The following is an 18,351-nucleotide window of genomic DNA, read 5'->3' as shown; positions in this document are numbered from 1 at the left end:
CACTCAGCTTTCTTCACAGTCCAACTCTCACATCCATACATGACCACTGGAAAAACCACAGCCTTGACCAGATGGACCTTTGTTGGCAAAGTAATGTCTCTGCTTTTTAATATGCTTTCTAGGTTGGTCATAACTTTCCTTCCAAGGAGTAGGCGTCTTTTAATTTCATGGCTGCAATCACCATCTGCAGTGACTTTGGAGCCCAAAAAAATAAAGTCTGACACTGTTTCCACTGTCTCCCCATCTATTTCCCATGAAGTGATGGGACCAGATGCCATGATCTTAGTTTTCTGAATGTTGAGCTTTAAGCCAACTTATTCACTCTCCTCTTTCACTTTCATCAAGAGGCTCTTTAGTTCATCTTCACTTTCTGCCATAAGGGTGGTATCGTCTGCATATCTGAGGTTATTGATATTTCTCCTGGCAATCTTGATTCCAGCTTGTGCTTCATCCAGCCCAGCATTTCTCATGATGTACTCTGCATATAAGTTAAATAAGCAGGGTGACAATATACAGCCTTGACGTACTTCTTTTCCTATTTGAAACCAGTCTGTTGTTCCATGTTCAGTTCTAAGTGTTGCTTCCTGATCTGCATACAGATTTCTCAAGAGGCAGGTCAGGTGGTCTGGTATTCCCATCTCTTTCAGAATTTTCCACAGTTTATTGTGATCCACACAGTCAAAGGCTTTGGCATAGTCAATAAAGCAGAAATAGATGTTTTTCTGGAACTCTATTGCTTTTTTGATGATCCAGCGGATGTTGGCAATTTGATCTCTGGTTCCTTTGCCTTTTCTAAAACCAGCTTGAACATCTGAAAGTTCACGGTTCACGTATTGTTGAAGCCTGGCTTAGAAAATTTTGAGCATTACTTTACTAGCGTGTGAGATGAGTGCAATTGTGTGATAATTTGAGCATTCTTTGGGATTGCCTTTCTTTGGGATTAGAATGAAAACTGACCTTTTCCAATCCTGTGGCCACTGCTGAGTTTTCCAAATTTGCTGGCATATTGAGTGCAGCACTTTCACAGCATCATCTTTCAGGATTTGAAACAACTCAACTGGAATTCCATCACCTCCACTAGCTTTGTTCGTAGTGATGCTTTCTAAGGCCCACTTAACTTCACATTCCAGGATGTCTGGCTCTTGGTGAATGATCACACCATTGTGATTATCTGGGTCGTGAAGATCTTTTTTGTGCAGTTCTTCTCTGGAGAAGGAATTGGCAACCTACTCCAGTATTCTTGCCTGGAAAATCCCATGGACGGAGAAACCTGGTAGGCTACAGTCCACAGGGTCACAAAGAGTTGGACACGACTGAGTGACTTCACTTCTGTGTATTCTTGCCACCTCTTCTTAATATCTCCTGCTTCTGTTAGGTCCATACCAATTCTGTCCTTTATCGAGCCCATCTTTGTATGAAATGTTCCCTTGGTATCTCTAATTTTCTTGAAGAGATCTCTAGTCTTTCCCATTCTCTTGTTTTCCTCTATTTCTTTGCATTGATCACTGAGGAAGGCTTTCTTATCTCTCCTTGCTATTCTTTGGAACTCTGCATTCAAATGGGTATATCTTTCCTTTTCTCCTTTGCTTTTCGCTTCTCTTCTTTTCACAGCTATTTGTAAGGCCTTCTCAGACAGCCATTTTGCTTTTTTGCATTTCTTTTCCATGGGGATGGTCTTGATCCCTGTCTCCTGCACAACGTCATGAACCTGCATCCATAGTTCATCAGGCACTCTGTCTATCAGATCTAGCCCCTTAAATCTATTTCTCATTTCTACTGTATGACCATAAGGGATTTGATTTAAGTCATACCTGAATGGTCTAGTGGTTTTCCCTACTTTCTTCAATTTCAGTCTGAATTTGGCAATAAGGAGTTCATGATCTGAGCCAGAGTCAGCTCCCGGTCTTGTTTTTGCTGACTATATAAGAGCTTCTCCATCTTTGGCTGCAAAGAATATAATCAATCTGATTTCAGTGTTGACCATCTGGTGATGTCCATGTGTAGAGTCTTCTCTTGTGTTGTTGGAAGAGGGTGTTTGCTATGACCAGTGCGTTCTTTTGGCAAAAGTCTATTAGCCTTTGCTCTGCTTCATTCTGTACTCCCAGGCCAAATTTGCCTGTTACTCCAGGTGTTTCTTGACTTCCTACTTTTGCATTCCAGTCCCCTATAATGAAAAGGACATCTTTTTGGGTGTTAGTTCTAAAAGGTCTTGTAGGTCTTCATAGAACCATTCAACTTCAGCTTCTTCAGCGTTACTGGTCAGGGCATAGGCTTGGATTACCGTGATATTGAATGGTTTCCCTTGGAAACGACCAGAGATCATTCTGTCGTTTTTGAGATTGCATCCAAGTACTGCATTTCGGACTCTCTTGTTGACCATGATGGCTACTCCATTTCTTCTAAGGGATTCCTGCCCACAGTAGTAGATATAATGGTCATCTGAGTTAAATTCACCCATTCCAGTCCATCTTAGTTTGCTGATTCCTAGAATGTCGACATTCACTCTTGCCATCTCCTGTTTGACCACTTCCAATTTGCCTTGATTCATGGACCTAGCATTCTAGGTTCCTATGCAATGTTGCTCTTTACAGTATCGGACCTTGCTTCTATCACCAGTCACATACACAACTGGGTATTGTTTTTGCTTTGGTTCCATCTCTTCATTCTTTCTGGAGTTATTTCTCACTGATATCTAGTAACATATTGGGCACCTACTGACCTGGGGAGTTCCTCTTTCAGTATCCTATCATTTTTCCTTTTCATACTGTTCATGGGGTTCTCAAGGCAAGAATACTGAAGTGGTTTACCATTCCCTTTTCCAATGGACCGCATTCTGTCAGACCTCTCCACCATGACCCGTCCGTCTTGGGTGGCCCCACATGGCATGGCTTAGTTTCATTGAGTTAGACAAGGCTGTGGTCCATGTGATCAGATTGGCTAGTTTTCTGTGATTATGGTGTGTCTGCCCTCTGATGCCCTCTCGCAACAGCTACTGTCTTACTTGGGTTTCTCTTACCTTGGACGTGGGATATCTCTTCACGGCTGTTCCAGCAAAGCACAGCTGCTGCTCCTTACCTTGTACGAGGTCACCCCTCCTGACCTTGAACTGTAAAATACATTTTACAGAGCTTTAATCACAGGATATGTGCAGCTTTATATTCTTTTTTCATTGTCATTGCAGGGGATTATAAACTTTTTCTCCTGGTTACTGCATAGCCTGACAGAGTGTATTGCTTGTAGACCAAGCACACTAGACCTTGAACAAATAAGGCTCACTGACTACCCCTCCTCCCATCCACCACAAGATTCTTTGAGTTCTTATACAATTTGCTGTGACTCCTCTTCTGGTAGAAGTTTCTTTTCAGCCTAATATGACCATCAGATTTATAAAAGATTCATAAAAAGTCTACTGATTGACCCCAATTCTTTTGTGGTTGGAAAAATATCCCCCAAACATTCTTCTGTTATGTGTAAAACATCAAATGGTTATGAAATCTGGACTGCTCATCCTTTTCTAAAGTCAAGAGCCCATATTGCAAGTAATATTGGCAACCATTCTCAGACCTGGTTCTGCCCTGATCAGGCTCTCATGGACAGCCTCCCTTTTCTCAGTCCCCTGCCTTCCATGCCAGAAACAGAAAGAGTTCCAGTACCAGGCCAGTTAGGGTACAAGGCTGCTCAAGCCTGAGTGAGCTGTTTATACAGTGTAACTTTGGAAATGCTTCATAGGTCTCCCATCTCACTTCTGCCTTGGGCTACAATCAGGGATGGTGACCAGTTTCCACAATTCTTCTCTTTGCCTAGTAGGGATGTCTTCTCAAATAGAAAACTATTACTGTCTCCGCAGGGAGCTGATGAGCATTTCACATCAGCTGACATTCTGTAGACTTAGAAATAGGGCCCACCCACCCACCCCACCAATGCTCCCTAAGGACCATGATTTTGTTTTTCTGTGCTTTCCCATTCCCAGTGGCTCATTTCCTGAGGTAATAGAGATGCTAGTACAGCCATCTAGACCCAGGCCAGGTTCCTCAAACCAGTATTGAGTACCGCAAAAGGCCCCTAGCTTGAATTTCCATCCAAAACACATATAAATCCTTTAGGATAAGGGTCCAAGAAATAAGCCTATTGAGGATCTCTCACATCTACTCCTGAAATGATGTGAATCTCCTAGAAGGATGTATGTTTGTGTATACATATATGTATACATATTTTTGCCTCCTTGGATGGTCCTGAGTCTTCTTAATCCACGAGCCATTGACAGGATGAGTCTATGCCAGAGTTGATTTGAATGGTAGGGCTGTAAGAAATGGCCACTTGTTTATAATAATTTCAAGCCCCTAATAAATTTTCTGAGACCTATACCTTTCCCATTCCTTGTAATTCCTCTTTTTCAATCTATTTAGAGTCTATAGCCTTGTATACTTTGAAACTTACTTTCAGCAGTATGTTCTTATTCTGCTGAAAAGCAATGCAGGTTACTATATTCCTGAGGGAGGGAAGAAGGAAGGAAGGAAGGAAGAAAAGATAAATCAGGCCTTAGGTTCTAGAACATAAGGCTTTGCTGATCTTGCAAAATATTTAATTAGTATACTCACAAACAAACAGAAGTCGATTTAGGTAAAAAGTTAGCTTTGGAGGTGAAATGGTGATTCACAGGGTAGCTGGGGTAGTCTGTATTTCAATCTATTTGACTTAAAATGTCATCTGTTTTCTAGGATCTGAACTTCAAGAGCTGCAGAAAATGATTGACAGCCTCCAGAGCCCCCAAGACCCCACTCTGGTATCTCAGGTCCTTCTCCTCCAAAGGGAGGTTATGTTTCTTCAGTTTGACGCTGCAGTGAGGTACCTCATCCGGTAAGGGCTGGAGGGCTATTCCTGTCTAGTAAATTCTGTGGGGCAGGTGTTTCTGAGTGCTCATGGAGGGAGGCCACTCTTGGCATGATTAGATAATGAGCTTAAAATAGTCAAGGGCACAACCTGATCCAGAGCACTGCGGCTACAAAATGTGTTCTGCTGCAAAGGCTGTCCAGGTGGACTGTGTTCTTTTTAGATAATAATATTCTTGATTTTGTTAAATGTGATTTCAATGTAGTTAGTTTGCATAACAGACTGTTTTATGAGGAATCATATTTTTTATACTGCTGAAGATTATTCTTCCTACCAAGTTTTTTTTTAGCCCTTGATTACCTTGCAGAAGAACAGAATTTTCACTGCACATCTGAAACCAACAAAATTGACTACCTGAGTTAAATTTATAAATAACTTAATTTACCTCTGGCCTTGTAGGTATTAAATACTCTGCATCAATAAGAATGTTTGTTTGGTTTTATGAGTCATGATTGATGAAAAAACTAGTTTGAATTAAGAATCACAATGTTTCCTGTATAAATAATAAGTTGTACATGGGAAGGGAAGAGGTTAGACCTGAGAGTCCCTGCTTATTCTTAAATTGTCAAAATTAACTTCATTTGATAAATTCCCAGTTGTGAGTATTTAGGGGAACTGAGGGGGACCTTGGAGGGCAGTACTCTTATCTGTGGATTATAATCATTTCCAACCATTTGGCGTGAGTGTCCACAGAGAATAGAAATGTGGAGTTTATACTTAACCTAATGTTCTCTCTTTCTACTCTGCTTTTTCTTTACTCTGAGCATCAGAGGACTCTGGATTTAGAATGCAAATTCAGCAGGACAAAAAAATCAGGCTATTTGTTTTTTTGTTTGTTTGGTTTTTTTATTGACAGGTTGCTTTGGGAGCTATAGCTTTGTCAAGCAGGTAGGATATAAAGGATCTGACTAATTGTCAGGATGGCCATTCATTAGCCCTATGGGCTCTGAAATCTTAAGTCAGAATTTACAAGGAATTTACATAGATTGAAGAAATAGGACTATACCCCAGAAATTATTTTTAAATTCCAGCTCCACGGAGTTCATCTTGCTTCTGTTCTCCCAGGGAAACCACTCTGCTTCCCCTAGGAATTGCTTTTTGGGGCTTTCTCTGCCCTGGCATACTCAGTCTGCAGGAATGGAGGGTCATGTGTCCTTTGTCTGGTTTCAGTATTGTATAGTCAGTATATTTTTCAGAGGACCTCAGAAGGAGCCAGGAGTCCTTCATTTACAGCATTTCCCCCAGCCCTTTTTTTCTTCAGAGCCCTTTAGGTTATGTGTCTGTTTGGAGTCAAACTGCTAGTAAGCTGCCGACCAGGATTAGAACCTACGTGCATTTGACTCCAAAGCCTGAGAACTAGGATGGATGCCAGACAGCAGCAGGATGGACGGAAAGGGAAACTCTCAAGAGAAGACAGGAGGCAGGAGAAAAAGAGAAGTGAAAGATCAATGTCATTCTACTTGAGGATTTAATTAATACTTTATGCTGAACCTGCTAGCAATAAGTCCTTAGATAACCAAAAGAGAAAGCTTGAAAAGATAACCAAAGATAACCAAAAAAGAAAGCTTGAGGAAGTTCCCTTGCTCTTCCCAGAGCTCGCCAACTCTGGGTAAATATGACTTTTATTCTAGGAAACTCTTTTCTTATGTAACCTGAAGCCTTCTCCAGAGTTTGAAAAGAAAAAACTCTCACCTGCAATGAAAGCAGTATACTTCCATAGACCAGGGGAGGAGAGGCAGGATATAGCTCAAGACAGTGGCCCCATGGAGTCCTCTTTACCTGGCACCTGCTTCACTGCGGCACAGACCAGCTTAGGTTGCCAGAAAGATACATGTTTCTAAGCACAAAATTTTCTCCCTGCCTCTGTGGCCAAGCTCAGGCAAGAACCTGATGCAAATTGGTGTGTCCTCTGTTGGTGTCAGAATCACATTGCCTAAGGCCTGCCATTCACCTTCTGGGCGTGTCCACCACCTGTAAGAGTTATTTATTAGCCAATGCAAGAAATGCCTGAGAATTGAGTTTATGTTTAATTTCAGGTGAATTAATTTGTGCCAAAGGTAAATGCTTGTGTGGCACAGTGATTTTAATCAATATTATCTATTTAAGTTAGGAATCATAGGCCTCTGCTTGATTTTGTAAGGCCTGCCTGCGGGCTAAGGCTGGTGTTTTTAAGTGGTTGAGGCGGGGGGAATTCAAGAGTAGTATTTTGTGACACATGAAGATTCTGAGGAATTCAAGTTTCAGTGTCCAGAAATGGAGGGTTTTTTTGGGAACACAGCCCTGCCTATTCATTTATGGATAACCTCTGGCTGCTCTCCCATTACAACCACAGAGTTGAATAGTTACAGTGGAGATCATATGGTTCATGAAGCTGAAAATATTTACTATCCAACCCTTTAAGAAAGAGTTTGCCACTCCCTGATTTAAAGGATTGAATTCCTTTGAAATTCAAGAATGGAGAGGAAGAAGAAGGAAAAAAAAGTTCCTCAGAGGAACTCTATAGGAATAAAACATATGCCTTGAAAAGTGCCGCTGAATGTGTTATTGATGCTCAGAGTGATTACTGTAAAAAGGAGGAGTCTGAGGAAATAAATCAAAGGTGCCTTAACTTCCTGCCATAAGCCTTATTTAGGAGTACATCAAGGGATCTCTGAAGAAGCAACACCAATTTTTTTAGTCCTTGAATTTGTGTTGGTTTTCTCTTCATTTTTCAATTTATTTTTATGCTCATCTAGTTTAGGTGTCTCTGAACACACAGATATTAAAGTGTGCTTCAGAGTTATCTGGGGATTTCTGGGAGATACAGAGAAGCCCTCATGTTGTCCTGGGCTCCAGCGTCTGAGAAGTGAAGAGCCACAGCTTTTTCCTGGCCCTCCTCAGGACTACTTTGCAGCTGTTTTTTGGGTTTTGTTTTCTTTTATATATCCTTGCATCCAGGAAAAAAACCTAGCACGTGCTCCATGAATTCCCTGCTCCCTGTGTCTAGAGCCAGTTTACCTGGGATCACACTATGGGTAACTCACACACAAGATGACTGGCATTCTAGGAAACCCTTGACTGCTTGTTGACAGTAAGGCAACTGGAGTGTGGCAAAACCATTCGGAGAATGTGAGGCATCTATATTTGTATTTTAGTGGGCTGCTGGGAAGACCTGACTTTATTAGGAGCTGGCAGTTGCCAGGTGTACCACTGGCACAAGCAGCAAATTGACCTTTCATTCCTATGGGTTTCCCCCTATCTTGAGTGCTGCTGGCAAGCTGCACTGATTAGAGCTACCCCAGCAGAAGGTGCAGGCCAGGGTTTACCAACTGAGGGTCTGAGTGAGCTATCACAATAAGCTGTTTTCAGTATTTCTAAAGGCACGATGAAAAAGACATACTTGTCCAAAAGTTTTGCAGTAAAGAAAATGTCACATTTCTTTCTTTTATACACTGGAATCATAAGAATGAGTAAGATAAGGAGGAGAGGAAACTTGCTTTGGTTGAACTCCTACCATGTGCCAACTCTGTGAGATAGCAGTTACATCACCATCTTTACAGATGAGGGAACAGAGGAAAGTCTCATGATTGCCCCAGGGTCACATGCTTGTTGTAGCAGACCTTACATTAACAGTTTGTCAGACTCCAAAGCCCTGTTCTTTCCTTTATATCATATTTCTTTATCTCTTCCTGTAGCTCAGAGCTTAGGCTAGGTGCTCATGTGGCTTTGAGTTAAAAACAGGAGAATGCTTAATTTGGTTAAAAAAAAAAAAAAAACTTTTAAAATATGGGGTCCATGGAGAGGAAGGAAATAAAAGAGGATAGAGTGCCAAAAATGGTAGGTATCATCTTGAAACTCCTTTCCTTACATGGCATTATTTTGTTCAATTTCCTAATAAACAGTTTTATTGATAAAGGGGCGGTGGGACCTACCAAGAACAGTGATCTTGACTGAAGAATTAAGAAAGTGGGAATAGGATAACCAATGATTTGATCAGTGGTGATGCCTAGACTCTGACTGACTCTGGTCTCTCCAGACAGTGTATCATATGCTATGATTCTGTCACTTAGAGTAGCAGTCATATTTACACCTGAACTGTGTTATTTTTTAATAGTCTCCAAGTATGTATAAATTAATAGACCTAGTATGTGTTTGGGGCTCTTAAACTCTCCCAAGAATTGTGATTGTTTGTGGCCCTTAGTTAAAAACTCTGCACGAACTTAGCAAGATAAAAGAACAAGTCATTGTTCTGTGTTCTTTTATGTGATAATCAATCTAGTGCAATCACAGGAGGAGATACAGGAGAGACTCAGGGAAATAAAATTATATTCAGTTCCTAGACACATCCATCATGCCACGTCGCACAGGGCCATGGGTCAGGAGCAAAGAGAGTGCTTAGGCCATGGCCTGGAAAGGCAAGGCAGAGCAGGGGAACATTTTAAGATCTGCTAGTTTGAATAATTCCAGCAGGCTTTGAGCTGTAGGGTTAGTCTCTGTTCTATTCTTAATTGCTCAGTCGTGTCCAACTCTTTGTGACCCCATGGACTATAGCCTGCCAGGCTCCTCTGTCCTTGGAATTCTCCAGGCAAGAATACTGGAGTGGGTTGCCATGCCCTCCTCCAGGGGAATCTCCCTAACCCAGGGATCAAACCCAGGTCTCCCATATTGCAGCAGTTTCTTTACTGTCTGAGCCACCAGAGAAGCCTGTGTTGGTCTCTAGTTGCCCGTTAATTAGCCCTAGGATGATTAAATGAGAGGAGTATTGCCTCCTGGGTTGCAGGGATCAGAGGAGGTGTGGCTCAGACTGGTTTGTTTGGGTATCAAAAGTATGCTAGGCCTTCAGTTGTCTTTAAGAACTGGCTACAGAAGAAGGAACAGTCTCTCCCCAGCCAGTAGGGTTTTTGGTTTTTTTTTTTAAAGATGTTGCTGCTGCTAAGTCACGTCAGTCATGTCCGACTCTGTGCGACCCCATAGATGGCAGGCTCACATCATAATAAACAAAAAAGGAATTTTAAAATATGAGCAATACAGTCAAGGATTAAACAATAAGATGTGAACAAAGTTGGGCCCAGAGGCTGAGAGAGAGAGATAATTGTGTGGATTGGTAGGAGAGATGCTCAGGAGGGACACTGAAGGAGTCAGCCAGGGAGAGGTTTATTGGGATATTGGGCTTCTGTGCTGATTCTGGACTGAAAAGAAATGTTTCCATTAGAGTACTCTGCTTTTTAGTACCACTGACTAAAGAAAAAGGCACAGCTTAGAAGTTGTAAATATTTTATTCTGGAACTTTACTGAAGACTATAGCCCGGGAGACAATGTGTCAGATAGCTAAGGATCTAATCTGAAGAAATAAGGGAGGAGCTAGGATATAGAGGAGTTTGGGCCGAAAAACAACAACAAAAACTCATGTGATCAAACATCAAAGGATTACTGCTAATCACAAAAGACAGATATCACAAGTTAATGATTTTAGTGCTTTTCTATGTGTGGGAAGATGTAAGAATCTGGACTCATTAAAATTATTTCTTAGCTATGCATCTTATCTAGATCCAGTATCCTGGTTTTTTCTATCCTGAATTCCCCTCAGAGTGCACCATTAGAAGGCAGCTGCATTTGCTGATGGCTTGCTGGCAGGCAGCATTCTTTGTTAACTGGTATGGCAGGCAACATTTTTTGTCTGCAGTGAGGAAATGGCAACCCACTCCAGTATTCTTGCCTGGAGAATCCCATGGATGAAGGAGCCTGGTAGGCTGCAGTCCATGGGGTCCCTAAGAGTCGGACATGACTAAGTGACTTAACTTTCACTTTCCTGCATTGGAGAAGGAAATGGCAACCCACTCCAGTGTTTTTGCCTGGAGAATCCCAGGGACAGGGGAGCCTGGTGGGCTGCCGTCTATGGGGTCGCACAAAGTCAGACATGACTGAAGTGACTCAGCAGCAGCAGCAACATCTTTGTATCTCAGTTCCTGACATAGTATACTGTACATAGTAGATGCTTGATACATCACTGTCACATGAGTGTTGAGTGAATCATGGGTCCCTTGGCAGGGCCCATTGAGAATCATGAGAAAGCATGTGAACAATATGAGAAACAGGAGAAAATGGTTATATCCATTGAGCATGAGCAACTCCAGTCCTTGAGCTATCAGGATAAATCAGGGTTTTTATTCGGTGTCTCAGTATATGCAACTATCTTTTGTTAATTCTCACAAAGATGTGAAAAGGGTGATATGACTTTTGCACTAGTACAATGGTTTGATATGCAAATATAGAGCTCCCTTTATCTGTCTTCGAACTTAAGTTCATAAGCCCCTACTTCTTTTTTCAATTCCATGTCATTCAGCTATATTTAGAATTTAAAGTGGTGAATTTGAAATATAAAATCAATTACTTCAAGATCATCCCCCTTTACCTTTGTTTTAAATGCCTCCTTTTCACCTTGTTGGTGAGGGAAGGATTCTGCCCCAAGGTTATGGGAATGGCCAAACACGTAACTTTAAATACAGGACAAATGATATCAACAGCAGTTTACTAGTTACATATACTCATGGCCAAGGGGAACAGAACATTGCATGCCATGTAAGGCCACAGAAGATTTGTACTTGTGAACAGAGTGAAAAGCTAGGGGCTTGAGAGGCAGGCTTTGAGTATCAAGAGGATGTGGCGCCTATTGGTTCCCATAGGAGGATGTGCTTGGTTCATTCGAATAATTTTGTGGCCTGGCAGGGAACTGGAAACCACTGCTTGTGGATGGATAAGCAGGAATTACACTTGGTCCCTGTGATAAGGAAGGTAAATAAACATAGGTCCCTGTGTTTGACTAGGGGACCTTCCCTCCATAGGGAGGGAAACTTGTAGTTAGGTCATTCAAGGCCCTCCCAGTTTTACCAGATGTCAAGGCAGCACTAATAATGGACCGTAAGTTAGGCCTTATACCAAACCTTCTCCTCCTTTATGCTTCTCAGAGGTGATCTAAGTTCTGGGGTGCTTATAAGTCATTCTAGCAGTTGACGAGGAGTGGTACCTCACCCATCTCTATTCAACCCCAGATCTCTTCTGGTTGGCCTGCTGCTCAACTCCCCACTTGGACACTGCCTTGTGGGGTCTTAGGCACTCCCCAGGTCTTTCCTTAACACCTGATTATCTGCTAATCTCTGCGAGACTGCCTCACTCACATTGGTGATAACATCTCCCTCAGTCATTCTAATCTCTTTTTTGATGTCTCTTTATGCATGACTTGATCCAAATCTATGGAAGGTTTAGGCAAAAGATCCCTTTTTTTCCTGGGGACCTTTTGGATCCCCTCAACTTATCCTGTTAGACAGCGCTTGTCTAAGGAATAATTATCTTTCCCTTGAGAGCTGTGAATTGTGAGAGTGAAGGGCAGTGGTAAAGAAAAATGAATGAGGGACGATGTTGCCAAAGAAGAAACCTGCTGATATCTCAAAATGTTATCTTGCTACAAATAGCCTTGAAGAGAGTTTTGAGCTTTAGAAATGTGAGTAACTGCTTTTAATGAGATTGCTTTCCTGTTTTGGTAGACAAACGTTTTTGGCAGCTGGAAGTGCTTCTGCCTACCAGTCTGTCACAGACGGCATGTATCATGGTTTGCCACCACTGAGCAACTCTCCAATGAAGAGCATTTTTGCTTCACAGCTCAGCCTACCACAACCACTGGATCCACAGAGCCTCCAGGTGTGTTGAGAGCTATTTTTGTACTGAGATGTGTTGAGAGCACATTTTGTAATAAAATGTGCATTGTGCATAGGAGGCTTTTCCTGTCAAAATACCCATTGGCCTTGGTAAGCTCCCCTTCACTCATACAGTAGAGAGGGCCCCTGTGGCTTGCTGTCATTTCTAGTCAGGAGCTCTGTCTCCAAACCGCTTAACAGGCTAATTGGGATAACAGCTTATCTGCTCACAGCTGGTAGCAAAACCAACACCTGATCTCTTTCATGTAATAAATAATAATGATAGCAATTATGATACATAAATTAGGTCAGCAGCTGAGTTTTGAACAGCCCGATAACAGTATGTGTTATCAAATGTAATCCTGGCAACTATTATTGCTCCTAGGCACCACCTCTATTACCCATCTGCTACAACTAAAGAGTTTGAGGTTCAGGAAGGCCAGAGATCAGACTGCTATGCAGTCCTGGCAGCACTAGGTCACAAACTGTATTAGCTTTTTATGGCTTCAGAGCAAATTACCCCCAAATATAGCATATTATCCCTGGCGGCTCAGACGGTAAAGCGTCTGCCTACAATGTGGGAGACCCGGGTTCAATCCCTGGGTGGGAAAGATCTCCTGGAGAAGGAAATGGCAACCCACTCCAGTATTCTTGCCTGGAAAACCCTATGGACGGAGGAGCCTGGTAGGCTATAGTCAGTCCATGGGCTCGCAAAGAGTCAGACACGATGAGAGACTTCACTTTCACTATAGCATATTAACACAATAGACATTCATTATCTCATATAGTTTCTGAGGCTCAGGAGTCTGGGCACAGTTTAGCTGGGTATTTCCAGCTCACAGTCTCTCATGGGGCTGTGGTCAAGGTCAAAGTGCTCCACCTCTTAGTGGAAACAGAATCAAAGAATTTATGCACACATTTTTTTTTTTTTTTGGCCACGCTTCATGGCATTCAGGATCTTAGTCCTCTAACCAGGGATCAAACCCACGCCCCCTGCAGTGGAAACTCAGAGTCTTAACCACTGGACCCCCAGGGAAGTCCCTATGGACATATCTTTAAAATCACCTCACAAGCCCATATCTTTTGACTCCAAAATCTCCAACTTAATGTTTTTATGTTACAAAGCTAAGGCTAGTAATGCCAGCATCAACCCCAGGTAAGTCTAACACTTCTACCTTCCCTAGCTATAAGACAATGACTCTTGGCCCAAGCCTTGACCCTCATGAAGACCTGAAGACAGGGTTGGATTGTGACTACTGGGCCTGCTCCTGTTGCCTTTGGGCATTGCCTGGCATTAAGTAGTTTCAGGTGTCCTGGCTGCCTGCCACCTGCATCACCTCCAACTTTGAGAATTGTCTGAAGCCAGTACCGGGTCTGAAACTATAGAATCGGATCAGATGGACAGGCCCACTCTATCCTGGGCTGCATGTCATGCCGCAGGGAGTAGGGATGCCTTGGCTGTTGAACAGTGATGTGGAAACGATGGAGGCCCATGTGTAATGTCACAGCACTGGTTTTGAGTTGTTGCCTAGAATTGGAGCACAGTGGTGATAAAGGACAAATATTTAAGGTTTGTAATACTGAAAAAAATTGAGTAAATTTAGTTTTGTTGATTATAAATGTGTATCATTGGTTTTATACTATTCTGGGACTTCCAAACACTAGTGCTGACTATTTACCCTGAAACCTTAAGTACCCTTCTATGTTTAGTTACTTTCTGAAAAATCAGTTTAAAAAACAAGATTATTACTCTCTCCTCTGCATCATCAGAGACTATTCATCAAGAACTATTTCTATATAATAGAGAAGTAATCCCATAGTGTTTTAGTGTACGGATGGAAGACATCTTGTTCATATACAAATGCATATTACTTGTGGACATTATTATGCAGCATTATTATATTTATTATTTGATTCTTTTAGTCATTTGTGCTGTTCCCTTGGAGAGCATTTCTGGAAGATGGAGGACCGTTTCCACTTACAAGTAGCAGCCCAGATACCCTAGAATATCACATGCAGGTAAGATAGTTCTTCCTGCTTGTCACAGAGAGAACTGAATACAGACTGCAAAACAGATGTCACTGCATCCATAGGTCCAATCCTGCATACTCTAGCCAGTGGTGAATAATTTATTAATATGAGATAAGCAAGGTGTTTGATTATGAAGCTATAAACCCAGTGCTGCAGGGTGAATCATGTGTTCTTATTGACAGAAGAAAATCATGTTTGCAGCTGGAATCAGACTTGAATCAGTTGAAATTCTCCTGGCTAATAATGATTTTGGGGAGTGGTCATCCATTTCTGGTCACTCTCTGGGCCTCTCAGAGTAACTCCCAGACTAGCAGTTCAGAGGTGTGTGACTCGTGACCCACCTACAGTGGTAGGAAGAGAACTCCTTAAGCAGGACTCAGAAGGAGAATTTCTTTCAATTGTATGTTTCCCTCTGATTGTTTAAGCAAGTATTATTGTATTTTCATTTTTTAAAATAGAAAATACTTTTAAAAGTATTATCAACAACATGAAAATCAATGATACATTTGCTTCAAAATAATGTGGAGGTGGGGAGTGATGAGGATGAGGCAGAACTGGCCATGGGTTGGTGGTTTTGGAGACTGAGTGATGGGAACTGTTCTGCTTGCCTTTGCATATGCTCAAAGTTTTCCAAAAATAAACTTTTTTTAAAGTAAAATAGTAAAAATGGTTTAAAAATATTAATCAGAAAAAAAAAATATTAATCAGAGTCCCCCACTTTGCGGTACGGTTACAGATCATATTGGTTTTTCTCCTGTGTTCTCCCTGTGCATACGTGTATCACACTATTCATACAACCACATACAGACACCACCATAACGTGTGGGGAACTTGGACTTCCATACAGAGCCAAATGTCTGATATGTTCAAGGCAGATTTTGAACTAAAAATGTTACTCTGATTTTTATGGATTTTTTAAATAATTGAGAGCAAAGGGCTAGTAAACACAACTACTCCTAGTTTCTCCCCCCAGGACACATGTAAAGGATACATAGAAGTGTTCAAAATGGGTGTTTTGGTTTGGTTTTGTTCTTTTTTGTTTTTAGCTATGCCTCTGTGGACTGAGTGGCCATGACCTCAAAGTGGCTCATGGAGAGCTGGCAGGCATGCGACTGCTAATGGAAGATGTTCTTCTGAGTAACTATCATATGATCATGGAGGGTCTCCCAGGACAGCAAGCCACACCAGACAAAAATACACAGGTATTCTTGGTGAACTGGTCAAGTAACACATACTTGACCAGTGGTGTGTTGTACTGAAGGACCCTTCTATTTGGGAGATGGACTAGAGAGCTTCATCTGTCCCATAAACTCTCCTAGTGTCCCGGGACTGTGCTAATGCCACACGGGAGCAGCACTGAAGCAGCAGTAGCCAGTCAGACCCTCTCCAAAGTGCTTTCTTTCACAGTAAATCCCATGATCAATGGTATATCAATTTCTTTTAATTTTAAAAGTACAACAGACATTGTGGCGGGGGGTGGTCCATTGAAACCAGTTTGAACAAATAATCCAACTGGCTGTTTTTCCTTGTGAGTCACACATTTAGGACTGGAGTTGGAAGGGTATGATAGAGGCTCCAGGTGAACAGCTCCAGCCTGGCTCCTATCGTCATCACTCAGCTAGTTCATGGACTCCTAGGCAAGCACTCCCTTCTCCAGACTTGTCCCTCTGAAGCTATAAGGTACCAGGAGACTGTAGTCCCCCTAGTATTATAGCTTGAAACAATTCTGCGTATATCTGGAACCAGACAGATACTTGTGTGGACACAGGGCAAACTAGCCACCGCCTCATTTAAAGAGCCCCCTTTTCAGAGCCAAACTGCACCAGCCATTTCCATGTCCTTACCTTCCATTCACTCCTTAAAAACTGCACTGTGCCTTCTTTCTCATCTCACCACTGAGACTGCTCTCATCAAGAGCACCATGGACCTTGCCATAAATCCCATAGGTATGTTTCAGTCCCCTTCCAACCTGATGCCTTAGCAGCATTTGAAACAGTGTGTCCTTCTTGAAGGCTGTCTGCCCTTAGCTTCTAAAGCACAGCTGTCTCCAGTCTTCCTCTGAGGTCATGGGCCAGGCCTTCTCAGACTTCTCGGTCAACACCCCTACCTCTGCTAATCCTGAAAATGTTATTTATTGGGTTCTGGCCCACTTCTACCACTGCCAGGGCTGCATTTTGACTTCCATGACTACCACTTTTGCCTTTGAGGGTTCATTTCTCCATTAAAAAACGTGAAGAGTTATAGCTTATAATTGTGTTAATATAAAGAAAAATATATTAATATCATAAATTGTAGCATTTTATTCAACCTAAGCATTCTTTTTTCTGATTTTAAAAGAAATTAAAACATTTTGTGGGCACTAAGCATTTGGTGTCTAGTCAATAAGTTGGCCCTGAACACTATTAATAGAACATTATTAATTAATAATGTCTATGACTGAGATCTATTCAGAGTGCTTTATTAATTTCTTTAATTCTCACAATAATCCCATGAGGTAGGTACTATCGTTATTCTCATTATATAGATAGGAATACCAACTCACAAAGGTTAAATGATATGCCTAAAGTCACTTGCCAAGAGAGAAAAGAAACCCAGGTTCCAGCCTAACAGTCTGGCCCTGGAACTCCCTCATATTCAGCTTCTTTCGTTTTGTCAAATGCACCATGCTTTCTCCTCAGTACCTTCATGCAAACCAGCCTCCCTGGTGGAAAACTTCCCTCTCTTCCCACTCTCTACTTCTTCATCTGATTAACTCCTATTTATCGTTCAGATTTCAGCTTCCAAACACTCTTTTAGAAGCTTTATCTGATCTTCCACCTTTGGGCCAATGCCCCTCTGTGCCAGTAAGGGTGCACCTGCTGTAAGTAACTAGTCATGACTTAAACTAAAAAGTCTACTAATCTTTCAAAGCAAGTCTAGAAGGAGGCAGTTCACATTGGTGGAGGCACCTGTGCCATCCTGGGTGTGTCAGCAGAATGTCTCCCTCATCCTTGTAAGATGAAGATAAGAGTGAAAAAGCTTTCCCCTTAAGGGGCTTTGTCTTTTTGTCAAGGAGGGAAATCTTTTCCAGACAACTTCCAGTAGACTTTTCTTGTTTCTCACTGGCTAAAACTGAGTCACAGGTACATATCAGGCCAATTAGTGGAAAAGGAAGTGTGTTTAGACGTGCCATCTGAATTCCATAACAAGATTCAGTGCTTCTCCTAGAAGGAGCATTTATAAAACTGGATATAGACCAAGTAATACCAAGAGCAAGAAGCGTGCTAGGCTCTCTGGTCCTTCTATTTTCCCTCTTTTGGCCCTGTTTCTGATGGATTATCATCTTTCCCTGACCTCCTAGTCTCCTCTGCCTTGTTCTTTATCCTTCTCCTGTTCCTTCACCCATTCTGCAAACCTTAGGAAGAGGTGACTTCTCTTAATAGGAGGTAAGTTTGCTTTAAAATTATTGTTAATTAGTTTTATTTTATGATTGGTTCTATTTAATAGCATTTCAATGTTCGTAGACAATGGGCAGCACTGAAATTTATACTGCCTATGACCTAGGACTCTAGGCTTCCTGTCCCAGCTGTGTCACCAGTTCTGTGACCTTTTAGACTTCCATCTCTAAGACTCCCAAGTAAAGGGGATGGATTAGCTCAGAGCCTTTATTTTATTTTTTAAATATTTATCTATTTAGCTGCGTTGGGTTCATGTGATCTTTGCCGTGTCATGTGGGACCTTTCGTTGCAGCGCACGGATTCCAGTTGTGGCACGCAGGTTT

General features: G+C 41.9%; 1 protein-coding gene across 1 annotated transcript in view; it reads left to right on the top strand.

The window, feature by feature from the left end:
* The window catches only part of LOC122685359, a 185,834-nt gene that overhangs the window by 129,110 nt on the left and 38,373 nt on the right, over positions 1-18,351 (top strand). Inside the window, exons 31-34 of the mRNA XM_043890064.1 lie at positions 4,719-4,857; positions 12,411-12,564; positions 14,484-14,579; positions 15,638-15,793. Of these exons, the coding sequence (XP_043745999.1) occupies positions 4,719-4,857; positions 12,411-12,564; positions 14,484-14,579; positions 15,638-15,793 (545 nt within the window). The remainder of the gene's footprint in view (positions 1-4,718; positions 4,858-12,410; positions 12,565-14,483; positions 14,580-15,637; positions 15,794-18,351) is intronic.

Source organism: Cervus elaphus, chromosome 28 (genome assembly GCF_910594005.1).
Source record: "Cervus elaphus chromosome 28, mCerEla1.1, whole genome shotgun sequence".
Lineage (NCBI taxonomy): Eukaryota > Metazoa > Chordata > Mammalia > Artiodactyla > Cervidae > Cervus > Cervus elaphus.
This window is presented reverse-complemented; position numbering and strand designations above follow the sequence as displayed.